At 45.3% G+C, this 27979-nt stretch overlaps 1 protein-coding gene across 3 annotated transcripts; it reads left to right on the top strand.

The window, feature by feature from the left end:
* Window positions 1-27977, top strand: rnf169 (ring finger protein 169). 3 transcript variants are annotated; one of them, XM_060826370.1, is made up of 6 exons: window positions 1-350; window positions 11776-11852; window positions 16010-16138; window positions 20895-21013; window positions 21546-21642; window positions 23683-27977. In XM_060826370.1, the coding sequence occupies exons 1-6, from the start codon at window positions 17-19 to the stop codon at window positions 24682-24684; spliced, it is 1758 nt and encodes a 585-aa protein (XP_060682353.1). In that variant the 5' UTR covers window positions 1-16; the 3' UTR covers window positions 24685-27977. The 3 variants fall into 3 exon arrangements, with proteins under 3 accessions (XP_060682353.1, XP_060682352.1, XP_060682354.1); XM_060826369.1 differs by having other exon boundaries at window positions 16010-16183; XM_060826371.1 differs by lacking the exon at window positions 16010-16138.
* The last annotated feature ends 2 nt before the right edge of the window (window positions 27978-27979 follow it).

The following is a 27979-nucleotide window of genomic DNA, read 5'->3' as shown; positions in this document are numbered from 1 at the left end:
CCTCCGACATCACAAGATGGCGGCCCGGAGCGGGAGCGGGGAGCGGGCCCGGAGAGAGCGGCCCGGGCCCCGGCTCCAGGCCCAGGCCCAGCCCCAGCCCCAGGCCGGAGACAGCGGCCTGTGCCGCGGCTGCCTGAGCCTCGGCCTCGCCTGCCCGCTGTGCCGCCACCGCCGCTGCTGCTCGGGCAGCGGGAGCCGTGTCCCCTCGCCCGGGGCGGACTCTGGGGCCGGGCCGCTCTGGCAGCAGCCGCTGGGCCGCAGGAGGAAGCAGCAGCCGGGACGGAGAAGGACGAGGCGGAGGCTGGGCGAGGAAGCGGAGGAGGAAGCGGCGGCGGCAGGGCCTGAGTCCGGTGAGAATGGGAGGGACCGGGGATAGAGCTTCTGATCTGGGCGGGAAGGGAGGGATAGGGGCGGGACCCTGGCCCGGACTGGCCCGATCCTGGGACCCGGACCCCGGCCTGACCCTGGGACCCGGACCCCGGCCTGACCCTGGGACCCCGGACCCCGGCCCGGCCCTGGGACCCCGGCCCGGCCTGACCCTGGGACCCCGGACCCCGGCCCGGCCTGGCCCTGGGACCCCGGACCCCGGCCCGGCCTGGCCCTGGGACCCCGGACCCCGGCCCGGCCTGGCCCTGGGACCCCGGACCCCGGCCTGGCCTGACCCTGGGACCCCGGACCCCGGCCTGACCCTGGGACCCCGGCCCGGCCTGGCCCTGGGACCCCGGACCCCGGCCCGGCCTGGCCCTGGGACCCCGGACCCCGGCCCGGCCTGGCCCTGGGACCCCGGACCCCGGCCCGGCCTGGCCCTGGGACCCCGGACCCCGGCCCGGCCTGGCCCTGGGACCCCGGACCCCGGCCCGGCCTGGCCCTGGGACCCCGGACCCCGGCCCGGCCTGGCCCTGGGACCCCGGACCCCGGCCCGGCCTGGCCCTGGGACCCCGGACCCCGGCCCGGCCTGGCCCTGGGACCCCGGACCCCGGCCCGGCCTGGCCCTGGGACCCCGGACCCCGGCCCGGCCTGGCCCTGGGACCCCGGACCCCGGCCCGGCCTGGCCCTGGGACCCCGGACCCCGGCCCGGCCTGGCCCTGGGACCCCGGACCCCGGCCCGGCCTGGCCCTGGGACCCCGGACCCCGGCCCGGCCTGGCCCTGGGACCCCGGACCCCGGCCTGGCCTTGATCCTGGGACCCTGCTCCCGGAATCCGCCAAGAGGGGAGGACGTTCAGATACAGGGAGGCGATGTAGTAGCCACTAAACTGGAGATACTGTCGACAGTTAATGGTGTCAAAGCAACTAAGGTAGTCATCGAGAGGCTCAGGTAATGATGTGGGAGCTAGTTACTGCAGGTGCTGGAATCTATACCGAAAACAACACATACTGGAGACCACAGGCAGCATCCATGGAGGGAGAGAGAGAGCTAACTGCCTGCTTCCAGTCTAGATGAACTCTGATGAAGAGTCATCCGCTCTCAAAACATTAGCTTTCTCTCTCCAGGGAATGCTGTCTGACCCACTGTGATCTCCAACATTTGTTTTCCGTCATGATGTGGGAACATACCTTCAAGTCCCACCATGGCAGCTAATGGTGTTTAAATTCAGTTACTAAATCTGGGATTAATTCCCTAAATTACAAGTGTAACAGTTCTACCCTGTAGACAAATCCTGAACACGCCAACCTAATCCCATATTGAGTCATTTTTCAGATTGGGGTGATCACGGTAAAGTGGAAATGTCATTGGGTTAGTAATTCAAGACACAAGTTTAAATCCCACAGCTGCTGTACCTACCAGATTTAAAATCAATTAATATGTCTGAAATTGAATTGAATTTAGATTAGATTAGATTACTTTTTAGTAAAAAAAATTAGATTAGATTACTTACAGTGTGGAAACAGGCCCTTCAGCCCAACAAGTCCACACCGACCCACTGAAGCGCAACCCACCCATACCCCTACATTTACCCTGTGCCTAACACTACGGGCAATTTAGCATGGCCAATTCACCTGACCCGCACATCTTTGCACCCAGAGGAAACCCACGCAGACACTGGGAGAATGTGCAGATTCCACACAGTCAGCCATCTGAGGCGGGAATTGAACCCGGGTCTCTGGCACTGTGAGGCAGCAGTGCTAACCACTGTGCCACCCACGAATTTATTGTCATGTATACCAAGGCACAGTGAAAAGCTTTGTCTTGCGAGCAATACAGGCAGATCACAGATTAAGTAAATAATAGGTAAACAGTGGCAAAAACAAAAACACAGTTACATTGAATGTTAAGAGTTTAAGTCCATTCAATATTCTAACAACTAGCCCCAGTAATGTGACCGTGAAACTTTCCTTGATTGTTGTAAAACCCCACCTGTTTCACTAATACCTTTTCCCTTTCTTTTACCTGGTCTGGCTGACATGCAACTCTGAATCTACAGCAGTGTGATTGACTTTTCTCTGCCCTCTGAAATGACCCAGCAAGTCACACCAGGGCACTTGGTGATGAGCAGTAAATGCTGAGTCTGCCAATTACTCATACATTCATGAAAAAATTAAAAATAATTTTAGAAAATGATGCATGGGGAGAATGAGAGATAAAAGGACCAATCTTACATAGTTCAAGGAATGAGAGGAATGGGATCAGAGGGAGTTTTGTGGGATATACAGGTTTGTGACAGTGAAAAGGCTTAAGTGGATGACCAGGGGAACTGAAGAGTTTTTACAAGCTTTCTTCATTGTGGAGTGGAACTTCTGAAATTCTTAAAATGCCTGTTTCAGGTCTGATTCAATCACGAACCAAAGCTGAAGCACTTACTGGTTCCGCCCGCCTCCGAGAGTTTTCTCACAGGACTTGTCCAGGCATGTAACTGGCTGCTCTTTGCTTGTGTTAAAGTTAATGTGTAGGATGTTACAACACAAGAGAAGCCATTTGGCACATTTCTGCTGCCCTGTGACAAAACTGCATCACCCCCGATCCCACCTGCACCACCTTTTAATCCTAAGCCATCCTATCTTTTCCTTCTATTTCTCCATCTCACATTTTCCCTTTGTAAAGGCCAATTTAGATTCTGTTCTTTGTGAAATATTCATTGTCCTGTTGGTGAGATCAGTGCTTTAGAAAGAGTAAAATTCTAACATATCCCCTTGTAACAGTTTAACCATGTGTTCTGAAATTATAGATTCACTGACCATTAGATATATTTTCCCTTATTTTATGTGACGAAAATCTCTCAAATGTGAGTGTCTTCCAAAAATAATGCATCCGTTTCTTTCGCCTCCTCAATGTTGAAGTCTTTTGCCTTAGTATCATCTTGGTAAGTTTCTTGTAGTAAAACTTGCACACCTCTACATGGCATTCTGACCAGTGATTTTTACAGATTTAGTACTTTTTAAGATACTTTCTAGTCCATCTGTTCAGCAGTGTTATGAACCTGGACCAGATGGGACTTTAACCCAGACCTCAAGGCTCAGAAATAGTCATGATTTGGAGATGCTGGTGTTGGACTGGGGTGTACAAAGTTAAACATCACACAACACCAGGTTATAGACCAACAGATTTAATTGGAAGCACACTAGCTTTCGGAGCGTCGCTCCTTCACTATCACCTGATGAAGGAGCGACGCTCCGAAAGCTAGTGTGCTTCCAGTTAAACCTGTTGGACTATAACCTGGTGTTGTGTGATGTTTAGCTCAGAAATAAGTACACCACCTCTGTACCACAGGACCCACTTAAATACACTTTGTGATTTTGAAAAGAAGTCGACCACTCTCCGAATATGTTTGCAGGATTTGAATCTGGGTTCCCCCAGAATATTCCTGATGAAGGGCTTATGCCCGAAACATCGAATTTCCTGTTCCTTGGATGCTGCCTGACCTGCTGCGCTTTTCCAGCAACACATTTTTCAGCTCCCCCAGAATATTACCTGGGTTTCTGTATGAATAGTCTAGCTAATGCTAGGAATGGACTCACCTGTTTTAGGATGCTACGACCCTAATTCAGGACACTGTAATCTGGTCGTTGAAAAGAAATGGGGACAGAGATTTAACATTTCCATAACTTGCTAATACAAACTCGTAACCCATACAAGACAGAAAGCTTGTTTCTGATAATAATATTTCATCAGTGCTCGATATAATACAAGTGTCAGTGGGGGAGCATTTCGTAGATGGCAATCATTACTCCATTAGATTTAAGATTGCTTTGAGAAAGGACAAAGATGGGCCTGAAATGAAAGTTCTAAACTGGAGGAAGGCTGCTATGATTTGGCCAGATTGAACTGAGAGCACTAACTTTCAGAAAATCTGTCTCAGAACAATGGGATAACTTTTAAGGGAATAAGGAGAGTACAGTCCTAACATTACGCCATTAAAGAAAAATGGTGGGACCAACCAATCCTGTGAATCCTGGCTATCAAGGAACACAATGGATAAAGCAAAAAGGGAAGCTGAAAATCGCAGAAACCCTAAAGATGTATGGGGGAAACTTAAAAAGTAAATTAGAGCAAAAAAGGGAATAAAAAAAATTAATAAAGGAAAATTACAAATTATTTGACAGGAACATTATGGTAAAAGGATATCCAGGTAGACAGTCGGACCCATTAAGGGCCACATAATAATTTGTGCGAGAAACCAAAGATTGTGGACAGGTGAATCCTGGACTATTTTGTTGGTGTTCACTAATGAGAGGTACAATGTGGATTTGGAAATCTGAGAAGGACCATGATATACTTAAAGAAATTAACATAGACAGAGAGAAAGTTCTGAATGGTCTGGAGACTTAAAAATAGTTAAATTTCCATGGCCAGATGAAATGTATCCAGGCTGTTGAGTGAGGCAAGGGAGGAAATAGCATGTTGACAGTAATTCTCAACTCCTCTCTGACCACAGGAGAGGTGCCAGAGGGCTGGACAACGTGCCAGAGGGCTGGTCAACAGGCCAGTGTGCTACCATTTATTCAAGAAGGGAACAATGACAGGCTAACCTCAGTGGTGGGGAAAATATTGAAAACCATTCTGAGGAACAGAATTAATTTGGTCTTTGAAGGCGGGGATTAATCAAGAACAGTCAGCATGGTTTTGTTCAGGGGAGCTCATGTCTGACCAGCTTAATTGAATTTTTTGAAGAGGTGACCAGTTATGAGGATGAGAGCAATACATTCGATGTAGGCCTGCTGGGCCTTTTCAGTACCACACTCTCGACTCTAATCTCCAGCATCTGCAGCCCTCACTTTCACATGGTTGATCAGATAAGTTTGCTGATGATTGGAAGTCTATGTGTTGGTAAATAGTGAGGAGGATATAGATGGACTGGTCAGATGGCTGTTACTGGTCAGTGGCAAATGGAATAAGTGTGAGGTAATGCACTGAGCAGGACAAACAAAGCAAAGGAGTACATGGTGAATGGTATGGCCCTGGGAAGCACCAAGGATAAGAGGGACCTTGGTGTTTATGTCCCTTAAGGTGCATCAGGTCAGGTTGATACAGTGATTAAGAAGGCATATGGGATGCAAAAGGCATATGCCCTTTAGCTAAGGCATAGAGTTTAAGAGCAGGGAAGTTATGCAGGATTTGTATAAAACATATATTGAACCACCGCTGGAGTGTTGTGTGCTGTTCTGGCATCCAAGTTATAGAAGGGGTGAGATAGCATTGGAGAGGGTGCAGAGGCGATTTACTAGGATGTTGCTTGGCCTGGAGAATTTTAGTTTTGAAGAGAGGTTGGACAGACTGGGATTGTTTTTCCTGGAGCAGAGCAGCCTGAGGCGGGGTGAATGTGATTGAAATGAATAAAATTATAAGAGGCAGAGACAGGAAGGGACATTCCGTCTCAGTGGAGGGACCAGTGACCAAGGAGCAGAGATTTAAAGTAAAGGCAGATGGTTTAAAGGGGATGTGAGGGTAAAAAAGGTACTGAGGGTGTTTTAGAATCTGAAACCCACTGCCTATAAGGGTGGTAGAAGCAGAAACCCTCATTCCAACATTTAAAAAGTGTTTAGATGTATGTTTGCAATGCCAAATGCTGGAAAATATTGACTGGAAGCGCTATAGTTCGAGTACCTTAGATGGGTCAGTTTTTTTTCCCATGTGTGCCGGAGGGTTTCCTGACACAGTATGTAGACAGGCCAACAAGAGGCAAGGTCACATTGGATTTGGTACTGGGTAATGAACCAGGGTAGGTGAGCACATTGGTGATAGTGACCACAATTCAGTTACATTTACTTTAACAATGGAAAGGGATGAGTATATACCGCAGGGCAAGAGTTATAGCTGGGAGAGGGCGATCATGATGCAATTAGGCAAGATTTAGGATGCATAAGATGAGGAAAAAAGGTGCAGGGATTCAGCACAATTGAAATGTGGAGCTTGTTCAAGGAACAGCTACTGCGGGTCCTTGATAAGTATGTGCTGGTCAGGCAGGGAGGAAGTGGTCAAGTGACCAAACTGTGGTTTACTAAGGAAGTTGAATCTCTTGTCAAGCAGAATAAGGAGGATTATGTTAGGGTGAGACGTGAAAGCTCAGTTATGGCACTTGAGAGTTACAAGTTAGCCAAGAAGGACCTAAAGGAGAGCTAAGAAGAGCTAGGAGGGGACATGAGAAGTCTTCGGCAAGTAGGATCAAGGAAAACCCTAAAGCTTTCTATAGCTATGTTAGGAATAAAGGACTGACTGGAATAAGATTAGGGCCAGTCACGGACTGTAGTGGGAAGTTGTGCGTGGAGTCCAAGGAGCTAGGAGAGGCACTAAATGAATATTTTTCATCAGTTTCACACAGGAAAAAGATAATGTCGCCGAGGAGAATACTGAGATACAGGCTAATAGATTAGATGGATTGAGGTTCATAAAGAAGAGGTGTTAGTAATTCTGAAAAGTTTAGAAATTAGATAAGACCCCTGTGCTGGATGGGATTTATCCTAGGATTCTCTGGGAAGCCAGGGAGGAGATTGCACAACGTTTGGCTTTGATCATTATGTTTTCATTGTCTACAGGAATAGTGCGAGAAGACTGCAGGATAGCAAATGTTGTTCCCTTGTTTAAGAAGGGGAGTAGAGACAATCCTGGTAATTATAGACCAATGAGCCTTACTTTGGCTGTGGGTAAAGTGTTGGAAAGGACTATAAGAGATAGAAATAACTTGATTTGGGTTAGTCAACATGTTTTTTGAAGGGTAGGTCGTGCCTCACAAACCTTATTGAGTTCTTTAGAAGGTGACCAAACAGGTGGATGAGGGTAAAGCGGTTGATGTGGAGTATATGGGTTTCAGTAAAACATTTGACAAGGTTCCCCACAGTAGGCTATTGCAGAAAACATGGAGGCATAGGATTGAAGGTGCTTTAGTGGTTTGGATCAGAAATTGGCTAGCTGAAAGAATACTGGGAAATGTACATCCTGGAGTTCAGTTACTAATGATGGATAGCACTGTTTTGGGGCCACTGCTGTTTGTTATTTTTTTATAAATGATCTGGATGAGGGCATAGAAGAATGAGTTGATAAATTTGTAGATGACATTAAGGTAGGTGGAGTTGTGCACAGTGCTAAAGGATGTTGCAGGTTCCAGAGGGACATAGCTAAGTTGCAGAGCTGGGCTGGGAGGTGGCAATGGAGTTTAATGTGGAAAAGTGTGAGATGATTCACTTTGGAAGGAGCAACAGGAATGCTGAGTACTGGGCTAATGGTAAGATTCTTGGTAGTGTGGATGAGCAGAGGGATCTTGGTGTCCATGTACATAGATCCCTGAAAGTTGAAAGGTTCATAGGGTTGTTAAGAAGTTCACTTTTATTGGTAGAGAAATTGAGTTTCGGAGCCATGAGGTCATGTTGCAACTGTACAAAACTTTGGTGCAGTTCTGGTTGCCACTTTATAGGAAAGATGTGAAAGGGTGTAGAGAAAATTTACCATGGTATTGCCAGGTTTAGAGGGAAGGGCTTACGAGGAAAGGCTGAGGATCTTGAGGCTGTTTTCATTAGAGAGAAGGTGGTTGAGAGGTAACTTAATAGAGACATACAGGATCATCAGAGGATTAGGTAGGGTGGACAGTGAGAGCCTTTTTCCTCGGATGGTGACGGCTAGCATTGGGGAATTGCTTTAAATTGAGGGGTGATAGATGTCAGAGGTAGGTTCTTTACTCAGAGAGTAGTAGGGACGTGGAACAGCCTGCCTGCAACACTAGTAGACTCACCAACTTTAAGGGCATTTAAATGGTCATTGGATAAACATATGGATGATTATGGAATAATGTAGGTTAGAAGGGCTTCGGATTGATTTCACATCAAGGGCCAAAGGATCTGTACTACGCTGTATTGTTCTATGTTCTAAATGGAATTAAATATTCAGGTTGTTTTGACCAGCACACATTCAATGGACCAAAGGGCATTTTCCTGTGCAGTAGACCTCTATAACTCTAACATCCTTTCAAGAAAGAAAATCTCCTATCTTTACCTGATCTGGCCTGCATGTGACTCCACACCGTCAGGAATGTCCTCTGAGCAATTAGAGTTGGCCACTAAATCCCTGAACCATTAAAATGGCTAATGTAAAGACAAAATACTGTGGATTCCAGAGTTGAAGTTAAATCAGAAAGTGGTGGTGAAGTTCAGCAGGAAACACAGACTTGCTGAATTCCTCTAGCTCTTTCTGCCTTCATTTCGGATCATCTGCTGGTTGTGGCTGGTTGCCGTCATAGATCAGCCCCAGCTCAGTTAGTAATAATGTCTGCTGAGTTAGGCCATTATAGGTTCATGACCTCATTCCAGAGACTTGAGCATTTAATCGAGACTGATGCTTCTAGTGCCAACACTGTGGATGTGCTAGACTGTTTGAGATGCTGTGTCCCAGACGGAAAGTTAAACTAAGGCCCACCTTCCCACCCAGGTGAAATATCCCCCAATCGCTACTGGGGAAAAAAAAGACTTTTGTTTATATGTAGATCCTTTGAGAACTTTGGGACAGATAAATTATTTTTGAAGACTAACCCCTGATTTAATGTAGGAAAAACGGCAGAAATGTCTGCACAGCAAGATCCCACAAACAGTAGTATGATAAAAGGTTACCAATGTAAATGGTTTGCATATTGTTGTTTGAGAGGCGAAGCCGAAGGAGCATCTCACCTTCAAAAGAAATCTTTAACATCCATGTTGGAGGGCACAGATTCTTACAGAAAATGGTATCTCTCACAGTTCATCATTCCTTCAGTACAGCATTGGCAGTGCCAACCTCCGATATTGTGCTCAAAACACAAAGCATTCTTGCCTGTGTCCTGGGCCAATGGTATTCAGCTGTGAGAAAATTAGACTCTGTATTGGCTTTACTTTAAAAACAGGTATATCATGTTGTAGTGCTTTGAGACAACCTGAGGTGGTGAAAGACTTTGCCCTAGTTTGTGTGTGTCTGTGTGTCTATGTGTCTGTAAATTAGATAGTGTGGACCTCTGATTGTTTCTGACTCCCAGGTATTATACCAGAAGCTATCCAGCAATGACCTTCAGAGTTTTGGAAGGACTTTTAAACTCTCATTGTGCCTTTCATAAATCTCTGAATGTTTTCAAATTCCTTAGGTAGGGCCTTTAGCTTGTTCTGTTGTCTTTATTGGGCTGAAGGCTGTTCAGCCCCTCCTGGTGCTGTTCTACCATTCAGTGCCATTGTAGCTGATCTATGTCTTAACAATTTTGTGGTCATTTTGAATGAAACCAGATTTATATTTCCTAATTTTTTTTTAAATTACAAAGCCTTATATAAACTAAGTTGGGATTTGAATTGACAGCTCTGTCACTGAACATTTTGTTTTGTGACTATGCTTTGATTGGGCGGCACTTGATAAACATCAATGATGTGCTCCTAGCTGCATTAACAAACAGTTTAAGATGGTTAGGTGACCTCATACAAGGCTTATTTATACTTACTGCAAGCAACACATTTGTACCAGGCCTGTTATCTGCGAACGAAAGGGAAATGTTTGCACTTTGCTTTTTTTTTTAATCGCACAAGACTTAAGGGAGTGGGTAAATCCCTTTTGATTTCTCTATAAAATGTCAGCCAATCAGTGCCCTTTTCTCCTCCAGTGTAAGTTGTTGAAGTTGGCATTCTTACATTTGTCCTGTTGAGTGCAAGATGGAAAGCTTTAGCAACATGATTCTGCCTTCAGTGACATTCACCTTTCCATATGTGATATGTTTCAGGTCACAACCCAGTACTTGGGCACAGTGTTAGGCTGATCAGCAGCTGACACAGGCATGATGGAACGAATGGCCTCCTGTTCTCTAAATCTTTACTTCTGACTCAGTCAAACAGCATGAACTGAGCAAGGATAAATCTTGGCAATAAAGACTCGATGGGCCAAAGGGCTTCTTCTGTACTGTGTGATTCTGTGAACGTTATAGCCTTACTTGACCAGGTCTGTTCCCCTTATTGTTCTGTCAATCATTTCAACCCTTTATTGTTCTGAAGGCAATTTGAGTCTAGAACGTAGCCAGTTATGGAGGCTGAGAATAAAATACAAGATATTTCCATCCTGTCACTACCTCCGTGCTCTAAACAAACACACAAATCCAGTTTGGCAAACTTTCACATCACCAGTTATCACCTTGGTTTCAAATGCCTCCACTTCCTCACCCTAAACAACTCTCCAATGATGTGTATGCTTCTTTTATTCTGTATTCCCAGTTTCCATCATCCAACTGTTGAGTGATCATGCCTTCAGCTGTCAAAGCCCAGAGTTCTGGTATTGTCTCCCTAATCTTGTCTCCCACTCTCCGATCTTTCAGTACAATCATTTAACAGCGCTCTTTATTACACTATTGTGATGCATTTTCCATTGGCACATTCGTAGGAGTGCCTTTTTGACGTATAGGACATGACAATTGTTCCCTCTGCTGTTTAGAGTGTCTGTCATGCTCTGTGAAATGCATGCTTGAGTCACTGTACAACCTTATCTGCATTCCAAATTGTGAGGACCTGAGGAAATGGGGATAACAGTTTTCTCTGGGGAGAGGGTTAGTAACCAGAGGTCACAGACTGAAGATAATTGGCGAAAGGATGAGTGCAAGTGTAAGACCTGGAAGCTGATTCAGTCACTTTTATGTCAGTTCAGTAGTATAGAACTTGAGTTTTGCTGAAAAACAAACACTTTGAACCTTTTCATCTTGCATTCAGAACAAATTGCAAGAAATTCCAAAGTAATGGGGAACAACATTACATTCTCCATGGCAATGCCTGTACCAATCAGAGTCCGCTTGCCAACCAATCAGTACTTGTTCTGATACAATTTAAATATTTTGTTCCTCTTTACACTGGTATTTCTTGCACATTGTCCTGATGAGGGCAAAATGAAAAGCTTTGATGCCATTTATCTTTTTTCTGTAATAACTTTTAGAAGGGAATTAGATGAATAAATCGATGGGGACATTTCCTGGCTCTAGACAAAGAACAGAGGGTACTGAGATTAATTAAATAGCTGTGCTAAAGGGTCAGCACAAGTCAAATGAGCTGGGAGACCTCCAGTGCTATATGATTTACGGTTATTGGAACTTGATGGATAAAGGGTATTGGCTACTTCAGGAGCTTTGTCTGATTGGAGTTGGGTTTGTCTTCACTGAGTTTCCATCATTGAACGGTGTGATGCTGGAAAAGCATAGCCAATCAGGCAGCATCCAAAGAACAGGAGAATCGATGTTTCAGGTAAAAGCCCTCGGATGCTGCCCAACCGGCTGTTTCCAGCATCACACTCAGACTCTGATCTCCAGCATCTGCAGTCCTCACTTTCTCCTTTAGTGAGTTTCCCTTTTGTTTTGTGCTTACAGAGCCAGTGTTCCGTGCTCCCCTGGTGCTGAGTAAAGCAGGTGATGTCCGGGAGGGGCTTGAGAATCAACTCCGACAGGTACTGTCCTCTGTCACTTCAGTTACTTCAGTCAACTGTTTTCAGAATGAGATGGGGAATGGGGCAGCGATTTGTGGGGTGGAGAATGACCTCGCTCTCTCCTTGTACTGTAACCATTTGTTGATGGTGTCATCTTGGAGGAAACACAAGTTCTTTGGTTGTATTCCAGGATTGAGCTGATGTGGAGTAAATTATGTTCATGTCACAAGTGCCAATCAGCGGTCACCTCAATACAGTTACATGATAGCCCTCCATTTCATTACACACTGATTGAACTATGGTTGTCAGCTCTGTTCAGCGTCATCTTCTGGGGCTCCTGAACCGCATTCTGCCGTTGCCACATTTGCTGCAGAGGAAGATATTGGGCTGAGAAGATGCAGTATTCAGTAGTCTCTGTTTTCTCTGGGCTCTCTTCTCACTAGCTGAGCTTCTCGTTTCTGCTTGCATCTTCCAGTGGTCGTTCAAGCAGTTAGCCTCCAGACATTGCAGGCATCAGTAGATGCTTCCATGAAGAGAGTCTAACCATCACCTCGTGACATTCTGTAATATTACCATTGAATTCCTACCATTAACATCCTAGTGATTACTATTGACCAGAAACTGAACTGGATTAGCAGTATAAATCCTGTGCTAAAAGGACATGGCAGATGCTGAGAATTCTCAGTGTAACTTACTTCCTGACTGTCTTAAGTCTGTCCGCTGTCTGTAAGATACAAGTCAGGATATATGAAATATCTCCCACTTGTCTAGTTGGGTGCAGCTCCAACGATGTCCTAGAAGCTTGACACCCTCCAGGTCAAAGGATCCACTTGCTTGGCACCTTATCCTCCACCTTCAACACACACTCCCTGACCACTGATGCACAGTGCTAAATGTGTGGACTGTCTACAAGATGCACTGCAGCAACTTAGCAAGGCTCCTTAACACCTCCCAAGCCTAGTACTTCCTTGTAAAAGGATAAGGGCAGCAGATACATGGGAACGTCACCACTTGCAAGCCACTCACCTTCCTGAAATATTTTGCTGATACTTTACTGTTACTGGGTTAAAATCCTAGAAATTGTTCCTCTGAGCACTGTGGGTGTTCCTATATCACCCAGACTTCAGAAGTTTAGGAAAGTGACTCATGACTAAGATGCTATTTACAGTGTGATACTGAATGTGTTGTTTGATTCGGATGGTTCAGTTCAGTCTGCGTGCACCCTGCCCCTCCATCTCCCCAAGTACAAGTCACTGATTAGTGTCCTGAATAACTTGGGGTTAATTGGATGTCAAGTAATCATATTCCTAAAAATTAATCTGCGAAATATCAATCAGTCCAAATGGCTAATAGAATGACGGCCCTTTGTGGCTGATATACAAGGGGCAAAAGTATGTACCCATTGAGGAAAATATTTAAAGGGACTGCATTCAACTGTGGTAAACCTCAGGGAGGATATCCCATCTTACCTTTGTGTCATGGATTCACTAGAAAGATGCCTGGCTTTTTTAGGGTTAAGTTGCAAACTCAACTTGAATGAATTTGGTCTGTATTCCTTTCAGTTCAGGGGTTTATGTGGTTTTCTATAAATTTGATGGGATTAGAAACTGTTTCCTCTGGGGGTGGTGGACAGAGATCCATAATAACAGGCAGAACTTCTTTCAAAATAGAGCTAGGCTGTCAGGAAGCCTTTCCTCACACAAAAGGGATTGGAAGTTTGGATCCATTGGGGTCAGTTGGAAATTTCAAGACAAATTTTCAGGTAAGGCATATATCAAATCAACAGTTAAGAGCATTGGAGTCCAGATACACACCAAGGCAGACTCACAAAAGTTGGAATGCACTCCTTCCATGGTACAGATCTGGACACATTCAGGGCAATGCCACCTTTATTGACAGGCCTAGTCCAGCCTCTGAGCTCATATCTTCTGGAAACAAACCTGTGCACGTTCCTGACACTTTTGGAAAGAGGCCAAGATTGACAAGCTGCAGAGGATCAGAACCAAGGGAGTGTTGCACTCTCGGAGGGTCAGCACTGAGGGGGCATTGCACTCTCGGTGGGTCAATGCCAAGGGTGTACCATACTGTCGGAAGGTCAGCACCAAGGGAGTGCCGCACTGTTAGAGGGTCAGCGCCAAATAAGTACTGCACTGTCGAAGGGTCAGTAATGACAGAGGGCTACGTTGTTGGAGAGTCACTACCTGGGTCATGCCATACTATCCGGCCATCAGTGCAGAGTCTAACCAATCAGGGAATCAGCTGTGATATTGTGTCATTATGTCAGGACTGAGGCAATGCCACACAGTTGGAGGGTCAAAGATGAGAGAACATTTTGCTATCAGAGGGTCAGGGCTGAGAAAGAACCGTGTTGTTGAAAATGCCACCTTTGTGATGTAACTTTTAACTAAAACTTGCCTGCACCCTCAGGTAGATATTCAAAATTCCAAGATTACTATTTCAAAACAGAGCAGGTAGTTTCTCACTTGTGTTCAGGGGCTAATGTTTCTCCCTCAATTAACGTCACTAAAACAGATGATTTGGCCAGTGCCACATTACTGTTTGTGAGAGCTTGCTGTGCATAAATGACAGTGACTGACTGTGACAGTCCTGATGAAGGGTGCTGCTAAAACGTCAACTCCCCTGCTCCTCTGCTGCTGCTTGACCTGCTGTTCTTTTTCCAGCTCCACATTTTATTGACAGTGATTGTATTACCTGTTTTAAATAAAACCTTTAGGAATGCCAGGAGGGCTGTGGTGCTATTTAATTAGATGGCTGTCTTTGTTTTAATTAGTTGCCTTTTTTCCATTTATCATTGGATGTGGTACAGCATTTATTGCCCTTTGATAAGCTACCATCTTGAACAGCTACAGTCCTTGAGGCTTAAGAACACCCACAATGCCATTAGGAAGGGGGTTCTAAGATTTTTGTTGAGTGACTCTGAAGGAACCGTTATATGTACAAGTCAGGATGGCGAGTGGCTTGAATCTGCTGCTGTTGTTCTTCTCGGTTGTAGGTTTGGAAGGTGCTGTCTCAGGAGCCTTGCTGAGTTGGTGTATTACATGTTATAGATGGTATACTGTTATTCAGGAGAATGCTGTAGCCATTCTCCACATTACCCATAGTGATGAGAGAACTTGTTTAATGATATTGTGTGAGAATTTAGAAAAGGTACTGAAATGCCTGAGTAGTCATGATGATCTTTAAAATCATGTCCTGGAATCTTCTGCATCGAGCAAGACAGCGAGGCAGGGCCTCCATTCAATCTCCCATCTGTATCCGTGTACCTGCTGAGTCCAAGCTGGGAAATTCTGGCGATTTTGTCTGTTAATAATTCAGATTTGCCCTTCTTGAATGGGAATAGTCAGACTAAACACTGCAGGGGAATGAGTGAATCAGAAAGATGGTAGAACAAACTCTCCATCTCTGCTTCTGCTTCTGACTTTGAAAGTAAATTACAAATCGCTCCATTAGGCGAGTTAAATCTGTGACCTTGCCCTTACTCCCTTTCTATTTCTCTAACCAGTTCTGAGCCCAATCTTCTTTCTAAGCTTCACAGAAAAGTTGCATCCTGAAAATTCCTGCTCAAGTTGATTTCTTTTAAGTTGCTCACGCATGTGCAGCTCCGCACAGGATTTAAAAGGGCCACGTACTTAAATAAATGATCATGCCCTCCAAAACCAAACAGGAAGCTTTGTTGGCCGCAGTGACATCTCTCTGCTCTTCCAATTCTGGCTTCTTGAGCAGGCCTACTCCTAAGCTGTACTGTTCTTTGTCCTGTTGCCCCCCCTCCCCACCTGCCTACCCATCCAGTGTAATTATTGCACCAGGGACAGCAGGACCTTTACCTTCCTGAGCCCTGACCCCTGAACCAGCCTGGCTGAACCTGTCAGCCTTTTTGAGAAAGTTGTTACTCAACCAAACCCTAATATCTCCTCACATTGTCAAATGCTTACTCTTCAGTGAAGCATGGTGGGAAGTTGCATCCTGTTAAAGTTGCTGTATGATTGACAAACCCTTACTATTGAAGCAGGTTTGGTAATAATGGCAGTGGGTACTGTAACGCTACTTCTCCTGCTCACATCCAGTTATCCACCTTCCCCCATTGCTTGCGTGTTGGGTGGGGCGGAGAGGGTGTAGGGGTTCGCTGAGACTGAGATTATAACGTTTCCTGTCTCCAGTATGAGCCGGAGAAGGAGAGCTTGAAGGAAGATGATGAGACGGTCACGGCGGAAATAATTCAGATTATTCTGGCTGAGGGGGAGCACGAGAAGCAGCAAATGGACAAAAAGAAAACAATCATGGAACAGGTGAAGAGGGATGAGGAGCTGGCAAGAAAATGGGGTCGAGATTTTGTGAGTGTTTATAAATTCTCCTCTGTCTTTTTCTCTTTCTCATCTCCCTCTGTCCTTGCCTTCCCTTCTGTCCCTCCCTGCCTCTTAATCCCTCAGCTCCTGCCCTCTCCCCTTCTCTACCTGTCTTGCTGCCTCCTTGCCCCCTGGTGCTCCCTCCCTCTCACCTATGACATGCACTCACAGTGACCTGCTAATGTTTTCTCTGTGCTGCCTGTTTCTGTTGAGGAAAGGACGTGTAGAAAGTGATCAGGATGCATGTCTGAGCAACTGCTGCTGGATGAGGGAGGCTCTTTGTGTTTAACAAAAAATGCATTGGCTGCTATGTAGATCAGAACCATCCAATTTAAAAATTTTTTTTGTTCATTCATGGGATGCGGGATTGCCTGTCTGGGCCAGCATTAATAGCCTGTCCCAATTTGCCCCTTGAATAGGTGGTGGTGAACTGCCTTCTTGCAGTCTGTATGGTGTAGGCTGACAGTGCCACTGTGGAGGGGATGAGCAGGACTTTAACCCAGCGTCACTGAAGGATCGGTGATATAGCTGGGGGAGGTAATGGCCCCGTGATATTATCACTGGACTACAAATCCGGAGAGCCAGGTAATGTCCTTGGACCGTGGTTTGAATCCCACCATGGTGTCCAGTGGAATTCGCCTTCAAGTAAAAGAAAATCTGAGATTACAATCTAATGATGATTGTGAATCTATTGTTGATTTTTGGAAAAACCATCAGGTTCATCAATCCTCTTGAGGGAAGGAAACTGCTGTCCTTATCTGGTCTGGCTGCCATGTGGTGATTCCAGACCCACAGTAATGTGGGTGCCTCTTGATCTCCCTCTGGGCAATTAGGGATGGGCAATAAATGCTGGCCCAGACAGTGATGTCCACATCCCGTGAATGACCTTTTTAAAAAGAAACTCCAAGTCAGGTGGTTAGTGGCTGAGAGGGGAACTTGCAGGTGGTGATGTTCCTATGTGTCATAGTCATAGAGATGTACAGCATGGAAACAGACCCTTCGGTCCAACCTGTCCATGCCGACCAGATATCCCAACCCAATCTAGTCCCACCTGCCAGCAACCGGCCCATATCCCTCCAAACCCTTTCTATTCATGTACCCATCCAAATGCCTCTTAAATATTGCAGTTGTACCAGCCTCCACCACATCCTCTGGCATCTCATTCCATACACGTACCACCCTCTGTGTGAAAAAGTTGCCCCTTTGGTCTCTTTTATATCTTTCCCCTCTCACCCTAAACTTATGCCCTCTAGTTCTGGACTCCCCGACCGCAGGTAAAAGACTTTGTCTATTTATCCTATCCGTGCCCCTCATAATTTTGTAAATCTCTTTCAGGTCACCCCTCAGCCTCTGATGCTCCAGGGAAAACAGCCCCAGCTTGTTCAGCCCCTCCCTCTAGCTCAAATCCTCCAACCCTGGCAACATCCTTGTAAATCTTTTCTGAACCCTTGCAAGTTTCACAACATCTTTCCAATAGGAAGGAGACCAGAATTGCATGCAATACTCCAATAGTGGCCTAACCAATGTCCTGTACAGCCACAACATGACCTCCCAACTCCTGTACTCGGTACTCTGACCAATAAAGGAAAGCATACCAAACGCCTTCTTCACTATCCTACCGACCTGTGACTCCACTTTCAAGGAGCTATGAACCTGCACTCCAAGGTCTCTTTGTTCAGCAACACTCCCTAGGACACTTACCATTAAGTGTATAAGTCTTGCTAAGATAGCTTTCCCAAAATGCAGCACCTCACGTTTATCTGAATTAAACTCCATCTGCCACTTCTCTGCCCATTGGCTCATCTGGTCCGGATCCTGTTGTAATCTGAGATAACCTTCTTTGTTGTCCACTACACCTTCAATTCTGATGTCATCTGCAAACTTACTAACTGTACCTCTTATACTCGCATCCAAATCATTTATGTAAATTCCAAAAAGTAGAGGACCCAGCACTGATCCTTGTAGCACTCCACTGGTCACAGGTCTCCAGTCTGAAAAACAACCCTCCCCCACCACCCTCTGTCTTCTAACTTTGAGCCAGTTCTGTATCCAAATGGCTAGTTCTCCCTGTATTCCATGAGATCTAACCTTGCTGACCAGTCTCCCATGGGGAACCTTGTCGTACGCCTTACTGAAGTCCATATAGATCACATCTCCTGCTCTGCCCTCATCAATCCTCTTTGTTACTTCTTCAGAAAACCCAATCAAGTTTGTGAGACATGATTTCCCACGCTGAAAATGTGTTGCTGGTTAAAGCACAGCAGGTCAGGCAGCATCCAAGGAACAGGAAATTCGACATTTCGGGCCAGAGCCCTTCATCAGGAATGATTTCCCACGCAGAAAGCCATGTTGACTATCCCTAATCAGTCCTTGCCTTTCCAGATACATGTACATCCTGTCCCTAAGGATTCCCTCCAACAACTTGCCCACCACCGACGTCAGGCTCACCGGTCTATAGTTCCCTGGCTTGTCTTTACCGCCGTTCTTAAAAAATGGCACAACGTTTGCCATCCTCCAGTCTTCCGGCACCTCTCCTTGGACAGCGCCTTCTGAACCCACAACCTCTGTCTTTGAATGTTTTGAGTATTTTATACCATGTAATTAATTTTAAAAATTTATTCTCAGAGAATGGCTGGCTCAGCCTGCATTCATTACCTTTTGCTAACTGTCCTGAAGAAGGTGGTGCTAAGCTGCCTTCTTGAACCAATACAGTAACCTCATCCACTGTCTGTGTCCCCTACCCTGTCCACTACAGTAACCTCATTCACTGCCTGTATCCCCTACCCTGTCCACTACAGTAACCTCATCCACTGCCTGTGTCCTCTACCCTGTCCACTACAGTAACCACATCCACTGCCTGTGTCCCCTACCCTGTCCACTACAGTAACCTCATCCACTGCCTGTGTCCCCTACCCTGTCCACTACAGTAACCTCATCCACTGCCTGTGTCCCCTACCCTGTCCACTACAGTAACCTCATCCACTGCCTGTGTCCCCTACCCTGTCCACTACAGTAACCTCATCCACTGCCTGTGTCTGCTGTCCTGTCCATCATCTGCAAGGCACAAGTCAGGAGTGTGATGTAATACTCCCTACTTGCCTAGATGGGGGCAGCTCCAACAACACTCAAGAAGCTTGGCACCACCCAGGGCAAAGCAGCCCGCTTGATTGGCACCACATCCACAAACATCCACTCCCTCCACCACTGACACTCAGTAGCAGTAGTATGTATCACCTCAAATGCACTGCAGCAATTCACCAAAGGTCCTCTGTCAGCACCTTCCAAATATGACCACTTCCATCTTGAAGGCCAAGGGTAGCAGATACATGGGAACATCACATCTGCAACTTCCCCTTCAAGCCACTCACCATTCTGACTTGGAAATATATCTCCGTTCCTTCAGTGTCACTGGGTCAAAATCCTTGAATTCTCTAAGGGCATTGTGGGTCTACCTATAGCGGGTGGACTTCAGCAGTTCAAGAAGTCAGCCCCCCACCCCCCCACTTCTCAAGGGGGCAACTAGGGATGGACAATAAACGCTGGCCCAGTCAGCAACATCCACATCTCAGGAATGAATTTTTAAAAAAGGCATATGGTATCCTAAGCTTCACTAACAAGGGCACAGAGTTTCTATTGAATCTATTTGTAATATTGGAGAATAGTGTGCAGTTTTGGGCATCACTGTTTTGGAAGAATATGAATGCATTGGAGAGAATGCAGAAGTGGCTTACAAAAATGGGTCCAGGAATGAGACACCTGAGTTATAAGTAAACATCGGAGGAGTTGAGGCTGCTTACCTTGATGAGGTGAAAGCTGACAGGAGATTCGATAGAGGGTTTTTTTATGTCATTGATATGGACTGAGTGGATATGGAGAAACTGCTCCCATTGTCAATGGATGGAGAACAAGATGGCACAGTTTTAAAGTGTTTTGCAAGAAGCAAGTGTGAGGTGAGAAAAATCTTCTTTTTTCTTAAAGCGAGTGGTTCAAATCTGGAACACAGCCTGAAAATGTGGTGGAGGCAGGTTCAATTGAAGCATTCAAGAGAGTATTAGATAATTGTTTTAATAAAAAATAAAGTGTTATTGGGAAAAGGCAAGGGTTTGACACTAAATCAAAATGTTCAAAGATTTGATGGAGATGGAATGAATGGCCTCCTTCTGAGCTCTCACATTTCTGTGATTACCGTTAAATCACCACCTCCCTGGCAATGGTGAGTAATCAATACCCCACAATCAGGGAAGAGATCAACATCCAGGTAATCTGGTATGATACTGAGCACTACTGCAAGCAAGTGGCTGGTCCAGATGATTTTTATTTAGTATTAATGATTAAAGGCATCGAGAAGTGCTACTCTGTTTTTTTGAAAATACTTTGGGGTCTGTCCATCTGAGAGGGCAGTAAGAGCCCAAGTTCAATGCTCCATTCAAAAGAAATCGCAGTCATCAATGTGACATTCCCTTGACCTGACCTTCGGACAACCTGACACTCCCGCATTGCTTCCCCTGGAATAATGCAGCATTTTCTCAGTGCTGGCCATTGGTGTTACACAGGCAATAGGAGCCTGAAGGGACAGGTTGGCACTGAAAAGGCTGGTTTACAAATGAAATCATCTGGCGAATCTGTTACCCCATGGGTTATCAGATGTTCTAGTGTTCATCAGTGTGTTAGGAGATTTAATACTTGTGTTCTTCTCCAGGCTACTGACAACATGTCTGATTCAGAGAATGAGGAGCCAGTGAAACATATAACTACACGGCCATGGGGTTTAGCAGCCAACAACAAGCTGAGCTCCAACTCTTCTGGTCGATTTTCAAGGTAATTAGAGTCCTTGGTCTCCTAGACAAGAGAGTGGTTTTAATGTCCTTGAATTCCACTCACTCGTTACCCCTGTGGGTTATTCTATTCTGTTGAATCCACTTCCAGCAACCACCTTGAAATGCTCAAATTCCTCCATGATCCTCCTCCCTCCCTCTCTGTAACTTCCTCCACCTTCCAACCCTCTGAGATCTGTGTGCTCCTGCAAATCTTGGCTCTTGTGAAAGCTGGATTTTAATCGATCCACCATTGGTGCCCATGCCTTTAGCTGCGTGGGATCCTTGTGCTGGAATTCCCACCCTATACCTTTCCACTTCTCTCTCTCCTCCATTAAGACCCTAAGTAAAACACATTTCTTTGACCATCACCTGTCCCTGATATCTCCAGATGTGACTCTGATTAAATTGTGTTTGATGATCACTCCTGTAAGGCACCTCAGGAAGTTATGCTACTTTCAAGGAGCTCTGTAAATGCAGGTTGTTATTGAAGTGACCCTGGATTCCTTTCCCTAAATCTTGGCTTCTTGTTACAGTATGCTGAGCATTGAGGAGGAGAATCGAAGTTGGAGCACACCAGTGGAAAACAACCAGGGCCGAAGAGGGACACCTCGCATTGAGAGTAGAACCAAGGTATTTGTTGTTTCAGCAGGTCCCTTTGGCTGGGCTGACCTGGTGAACTGCTATATCACTTACACCCTCTGTGTTGAAGCGATTACTAATCATTTGGATACATTGGTTATGCAGTTCTTACTGGCACACGGAATTTCGCTGTCTAATTTGTTTCCCTCCAACTTCCTTATTCTTCTGTGAAATGTGGATGTCACTGATGTAATTCATTATTGTACACCTCTCCCAATCAAAAAAAAATCTATCATTCTCAAGCCTGAAAGTTCCACTTGTTCCCCAACATCCACAGGTTTCAGCAGGGAGTGCTTTCTGGCTTTCCACTACCCTCTGTGTGAAGAGTGTCCTCCAGGCATCACCTCTAGGTGGTCTGGCTCTAATTTTAAGGCAGGATTACTTTTCTTTGATTTTCTATCTGATCCCTACCAAATGTGGTCAACATTTGAAACTGCCAGAGTGTGCCAACAAGGGGCATAAATAAGAATGCTCCAACAAATAAGGTCAGATTAGGCAAAAATGGTAAATAGCTATTAGATAAATCCCTAATTGCCCTTGAACAAAGTGGCTTGCAGGGCCATTTCAGAGGGTTATTAAGAGTCAACCACATTGCTCTGGATTTTTTATCCATTCACTGAATGTGGGCATCACTAGTTGGGTTGGCATTTATTGTCTAGTTACCAATCTTGAACCACTGCAGTCCCTTTAATGAAGGTATATACAGATTATCATTAGAGATGGCGATCCAGTATTTTGACCCAGCGACACTGAAGAAACATTGAAGGTCTGGAGTCATGTGTAGTTCAGACTGGGTAAGGATGGCAGATTACCTTCCTTGAAGGACTCTAGTGAACCAGGTAGGGTTTGCAATGATCACTAGTATTTTTCACATTCACCATCGCCAAGAGTAGGTTTCAATTCCAGATTTATTAACCGATTTTAAATTAGTTGGGTGCAGCTGCCATGGTGGGATTTGAACCCAGATCCTATGAGGTTCTGAATTATTAATCTAATGACGTTACCATTATGGCCCAGTTAGAAGGACGACTTAAGAAGGGATCATGTTGGTATGCTTAGGATTTGCGTTAAGGGTGGAATAATTACAATTGTAAATTGTGATAGGTCATTTGGGTCATGAAAAGACGTTTTACTGACTCACTGTCCAAATGCATGCTGCATGCACAGCAAGGAGGGTGAACTCATAGTAAAACTAGACCTAAATGAATACATGGTAGTGGTTGCAAGGTGACAAAGACCTGAATATTCTCGGCATATGACATTTCAGAAGGATTAGGAAGAAAGGAAAAGGAGGTGGAGTAGTTAATAAAGAACTGGGTCAATACAGCAGTGTGAAATAATCTTGATTTGAAGGATCAAAATGCAGGATTATCTGGATGGAAATTTAGAAATAACAAAGGAAAGAAATCACTGCTGGGTGTATATTTAAAGCTGAGATAAATTCTTAATCAATAGAGGAATCAAGGGGTCCGGGGAAAGGGTAGGAAAGTGGGAGTGAGGAATGTCAGACCAGCCATTATGTCATTGAAGGGCTGAATGGACTTCTGTTTTCATTTCTTAAGATCTTCTGATCTTGCCTTCATATTCCTGGTATCATCTCTCCAACGCTAATGTATCTTTGAGTGCCATTGATTTGCATCATGTTTCCTATGGATGTATAGGATATATGGACAGTTGGTCTGTATTGTTTATCTTCCATGTTGACCTCTCCCAGCCCTCTTCATCAGACTATAATGTATGTAATGTAGGTGGAAATTGGAATACGAAATAGACTGATCGGTCATGATCTTATTGAATGGTGAAGCATGCTCAGTGACCTACTTGTGCTACTCTTTTGTATGTTGGTATATCCTTGTATTTTTCTCTCTCTGTGACTCCCTTTCGTCTGAATTGACTCAATAAGATTCTTACTGTTTGTTCTATATGATGATGATTCAGCTTCTCTCAGTGAGATGATGCAGTTTCCAAATATGTATTTTCTAATTTTATTCCCAGTGGATCCTCTCCAATCTCGCTCTCTTTTCTTTGCAGACATCTTCAGTTTCTGTAGGTTCCCTTGTTACCAACAATGTCATCAACATCCTGTCATCCTCTGAAAACAGTCGCTCCAACTCTGCTCCAAACCTGAGCTCAGAAAAGCGCTCTGCAAATGACCCAGCACCCTCAGGCCCAGCCAAGAGAGAGCGGTCAGCCAGCCCTGACAGCAATGACAGTATCTCTGGGGAGTTCAACCATTTCAAACCCATCAGCTGTTCACCCTGCACCCCTCCCAAGAAGCTGCCTGATGGCAGGGTGATGAAACCCAAGATTGTCAAATCGACCCCCCGAAACCTCGGCTGTGGTTTCCACAAACCAGCCGCTGCTCCCACCACTTATGAGGTGAACCCCAATCTCCTGCAGAAGTGGGGCCAGATTCTGCAGGAGCGCCATGAGGAAATGGTAGCCTCCAAGGGCACCCTGATTTCGGAGGACGAGGGTGAGGATGCTGTTGGCAGGCTGGAAGCAGAAAGCGAGATTGCTGCAATGGAATTTGCTTCATCTTCAAATTCCCCTGGCCACCAGAAGAATGAATATTTAGATTCGGGGGTAAACTCTGCCCCCTCCCAGGACAGCCATCAGAAGGTTCCCGAGAGTTGGAGTAGCCACATGGAGTCAATCCCAACCCAACAAGCCTCTGTGGAGCAAGGTAACAGGTCTCAGCACAGCATCAGCACCTCGTCGTCTGACCACATGGGGGCGAAGAAAAGCAAAGGATCGAAATCTTCCTTCTCCTCCTCCTCCCAGGGCAAGAAGAGGCACCACAAGACCAAGCACACAGTGGAGCTGCAGACCAAGCGGACAAAGTGGACCGCCAATAATGTTGGCACAACATCAGTCAGCGGTCTGGATCATAGCCAACAGGAAGATGAAGACAGGAGGTTAGCAGCCAGGCTCCAGCGACGGCTTGATGCTGAGCGGACCACAGTTAACCGACAGAAGGGCAGTGAGGATGGTTACCCACTGCGGACAAAGACCAACTTTAAATCAAAGTAGCTCACTTGGGATGGCTGCCATTCCCTATCAGCTCTGCTGTGCCCAGGGATCTCTGCCTGTTGCTTCCAGTCTGTGCAGTGTGCAGGAATAATACAGTCCTTCACTTCATTCTGGCTTTTTTTTTTGGTCTTGATCTTTTGCTGATGCAGAATTGCTGAGTTTAGTTTCACTATCCGAGACGCCCCTTCTCCCTGAGCCCCAGAGAAATCTAATCCACCAGCCAGTGGTCAGATGAGGCTTCATGCTCCCTTTTTAACATCAGAGCTGTATGCTATTATCGACGATCTGTGTTTGTGATTTCTTCCTTCTGGGCGTGCTCCTGTTCCACTGCTGAAATAGCAAATCAGGGGCTTTACAGAGGTTCCCAATGAGGTGCATACTCATTGTGCCCATCTCCTCTGACCCTGGGCAATATTGGATCCACATTTTTGTGAACTGTTGCAAGGAGCCTAGATTAATTCCCATTACAAGTTTTGTACCTGCAAGTTATCTCATCATAACCTATATTTTTTATTGAAAGGGGAATCATTCCTCAGTTTGCAAGAGGGAATGTAACATGAAAATTTCTTTTCTCATTCCCTTATCAATGCTGTTCCTTAGCATTTCATCTCTGCCAATGTGTGTCCCTGATTCAAACAATGTATCAGAGTTGGTCTGGGTCCCCTCTGTCTAATCACGGATGTGCATCTTTCCCCCAACCAACAACTTGTACCAGGCTTTTGTATCCATGTCCTCTCTCATTTTGTACAGACACCTCATGTGCTTCTGTATCCAGAAGCAGAGGCCTTTTTTTACTCTCCTACTTTCACTGGATCTGATGAATAGATTAAATGACCAGCGGGACCATCAGAAGCTTTCCCCGTGGCATAATGACCACAGGAACAAGGTTGAGCATTTTCTCCCCAACTCCCATCGCTGTTTCCCAGCTTGAGAGAAAGAGAGCCCGTCGGGATGATATAATATGTCATGGAAACTGAGTGGACGGCATTATTTGCCAAGTCCTTCTTAAAATGGCTGACAGTGCCATCTGCTAATCATGATTAAAAATTTCACCCTAACCTTTATCAACTCCTACTGAATAGGAGATGCCTCCATAAACTTGTGATCTTGTACTCGTGCTCCAGGGACTCTCCCTGTGTCCTGTTGTGTATTTGTGCAATAACGTTAGTCTTCACTAACTCACACCCTAAAGCTGTGTGAGGCTAAGCCAGGGCTGAAGCAGAGAGCATAACTGGGGGTAAGCCAGCATCCTGCACTTCCCCTCTAGTCCTATTGCCTCCACTGAAAGTTGTGAAATCACCATTTTGAGTAAAGAATTTATTTTCTTAATATTGTTGTAAATTTTGTACCTTCAGAAATTCCTTTGAACCTGCTGAGAAGACTTGGCTTTTTCTGATTTGGAGATGACGGTGTTGGACTGGGGTGTACAAAGTTAAAAATCACACAACACCAGGGTATAGTCCAAAAGGTTTATGCGGAAGCACACTAGCTTTCGGAGCGACGCTCCTTCATCAGGTGGTAGTGGAATGTACTGATGAAGGAGTGTCGCTCCGAAAGCTAGTGCTTCCACATAAACCTGTTGGACAATAACCTGGTGTTGGGTGATTTTTAACTTTGGCTTTTTCCCGTTCACCTTATCTGCGCTGTGTTATATTTCAGTCTAATCAGTACTTGCCATGCTTATAGAAGGCCATCAGCATTCTTTGTTGATTTTTTGAAAGTGTTGCAACTTCATGAAACTTTCAGATAAAGTAACCTGCTGCACACAGGCACGCATACACACAGGCACGCATACACACAGGCACGTTTACACACACACTCTGAGCTGTCAGCACTGTTGAACACAATGCTGTCTTTGCGTTTTAGATACTTAGATGCAGAGCTCAACTTTCTGCGATCCTTCCTCCTAACTTGCAACCCAATACCCAGACTAGTTATTATCCCCACCTTATTTGATGTTTGCACTCCCCATTTGTGAAATGGGAGGATCAAATTTCAGTAAAAGCAGATTCTCTTGGATGGAGCTGTGAAGAAAGGGGGGTCTTACCCCTGGTGCACCTGTCTTGAAGAGACTGCTTGCTCCATCTACCTGAAGCAGATATGGTGTGCAGTTTTGCAGCATCTGCTACCACTGTTCCACCTTGCTTTCATACTCCACCATTATGCTGTTCAGTGAAATTGGAACTTTTAAACAAAAGCATATTGGTTTTGACACTTTGGCATTCAAACAGTTTCAAGAGTTCCCCAACTTTTATTCCCATTCCCCTCGCTCTGTTGCAGAATGTGGGCTGTTCTAGACTAGGAACTAAACAACGAACAACATGGGAATTGCAAATTGTTACTGTGAAGTCATTTAGCCCATCACATCTGCACTGACACTCTCAACATTTTGACTCAGTGTCAATCTCCTGCATATTTCCTGTAAACCTGCATTGCTTCCATTTAAATAATTGCCCAATACCACCTTGAATGTTGAAGCTGCCTCAAGCAGTGCATTCTAGAACGTGCAAGTGCTAAAGGGTCAATTGCTGTCATTCGAGGTTCTAGCAGCTAGTTGGAGAGTCTAAATGGTCAGTGCCTCCTGTGGAGACACGTACAGATGAGCTCACTGAGTTGCACCTGCATCTTTTCTCTGAGTTAGCAGGAGCGAGGAGTTCAGAGATTGAACCTACATCAACCCGGTGGCAGAGTCCATGATTTATTCTGTGGGATTACATTAGTTTTACAGAACAGAAGCCAGCAGGTTTATGGCTCACGGAAACTGCCTTCTGCCCTACTTCACCCTTTCCCTGACTGCCTCTTGGATGTACGTCTTATTTACAGTCAGTATTGGTTGCATTGTGACAGCTCTACTTAAATCCAGTCAATTTGAGTTACAAATTTCTTGTACTTGTTCCTGTGCTGGATTGGAAATAACAAACAAGGGCTAAATATTTTTGTAATCATGGAAAAAAATTAAGAAAAGAATATTGGATTAATGAAAAAAATGGACATTTTGTTAATATACTTTATACTAAACCCAGTAAAGCACTTAGGCTCCTTCGAACCCGTTTTAAGTTCTTTCACAGAGAGTTATTTGCCAAAGAGAGAGATATACATATATAAAGAATTTTTAACGAAAAGAGTTTGTGGACAAATAATTTTCAGAATGCAGTCACATAATCAATATTTGCACAGAATGAATTTTTCACACCTCGCCTGGACAGATGTGAGTGCCAAAAGGCATTGGATCGAGGGATGTGTCTGTCACTGTGTGTGTATGTACACATTTATAAAGAAAAAGACTCTGTCCAGA

This window comes from Hemiscyllium ocellatum, chromosome 6 (genome assembly GCF_020745735.1).
Source record: "Hemiscyllium ocellatum isolate sHemOce1 chromosome 6, sHemOce1.pat.X.cur, whole genome shotgun sequence".
NCBI classification, from domain to species: Eukaryota; Metazoa; Chordata; class Chondrichthyes; order Orectolobiformes; family Hemiscylliidae; genus Hemiscyllium; species Hemiscyllium ocellatum.
This window is presented reverse-complemented; position numbering and strand designations above follow the sequence as displayed.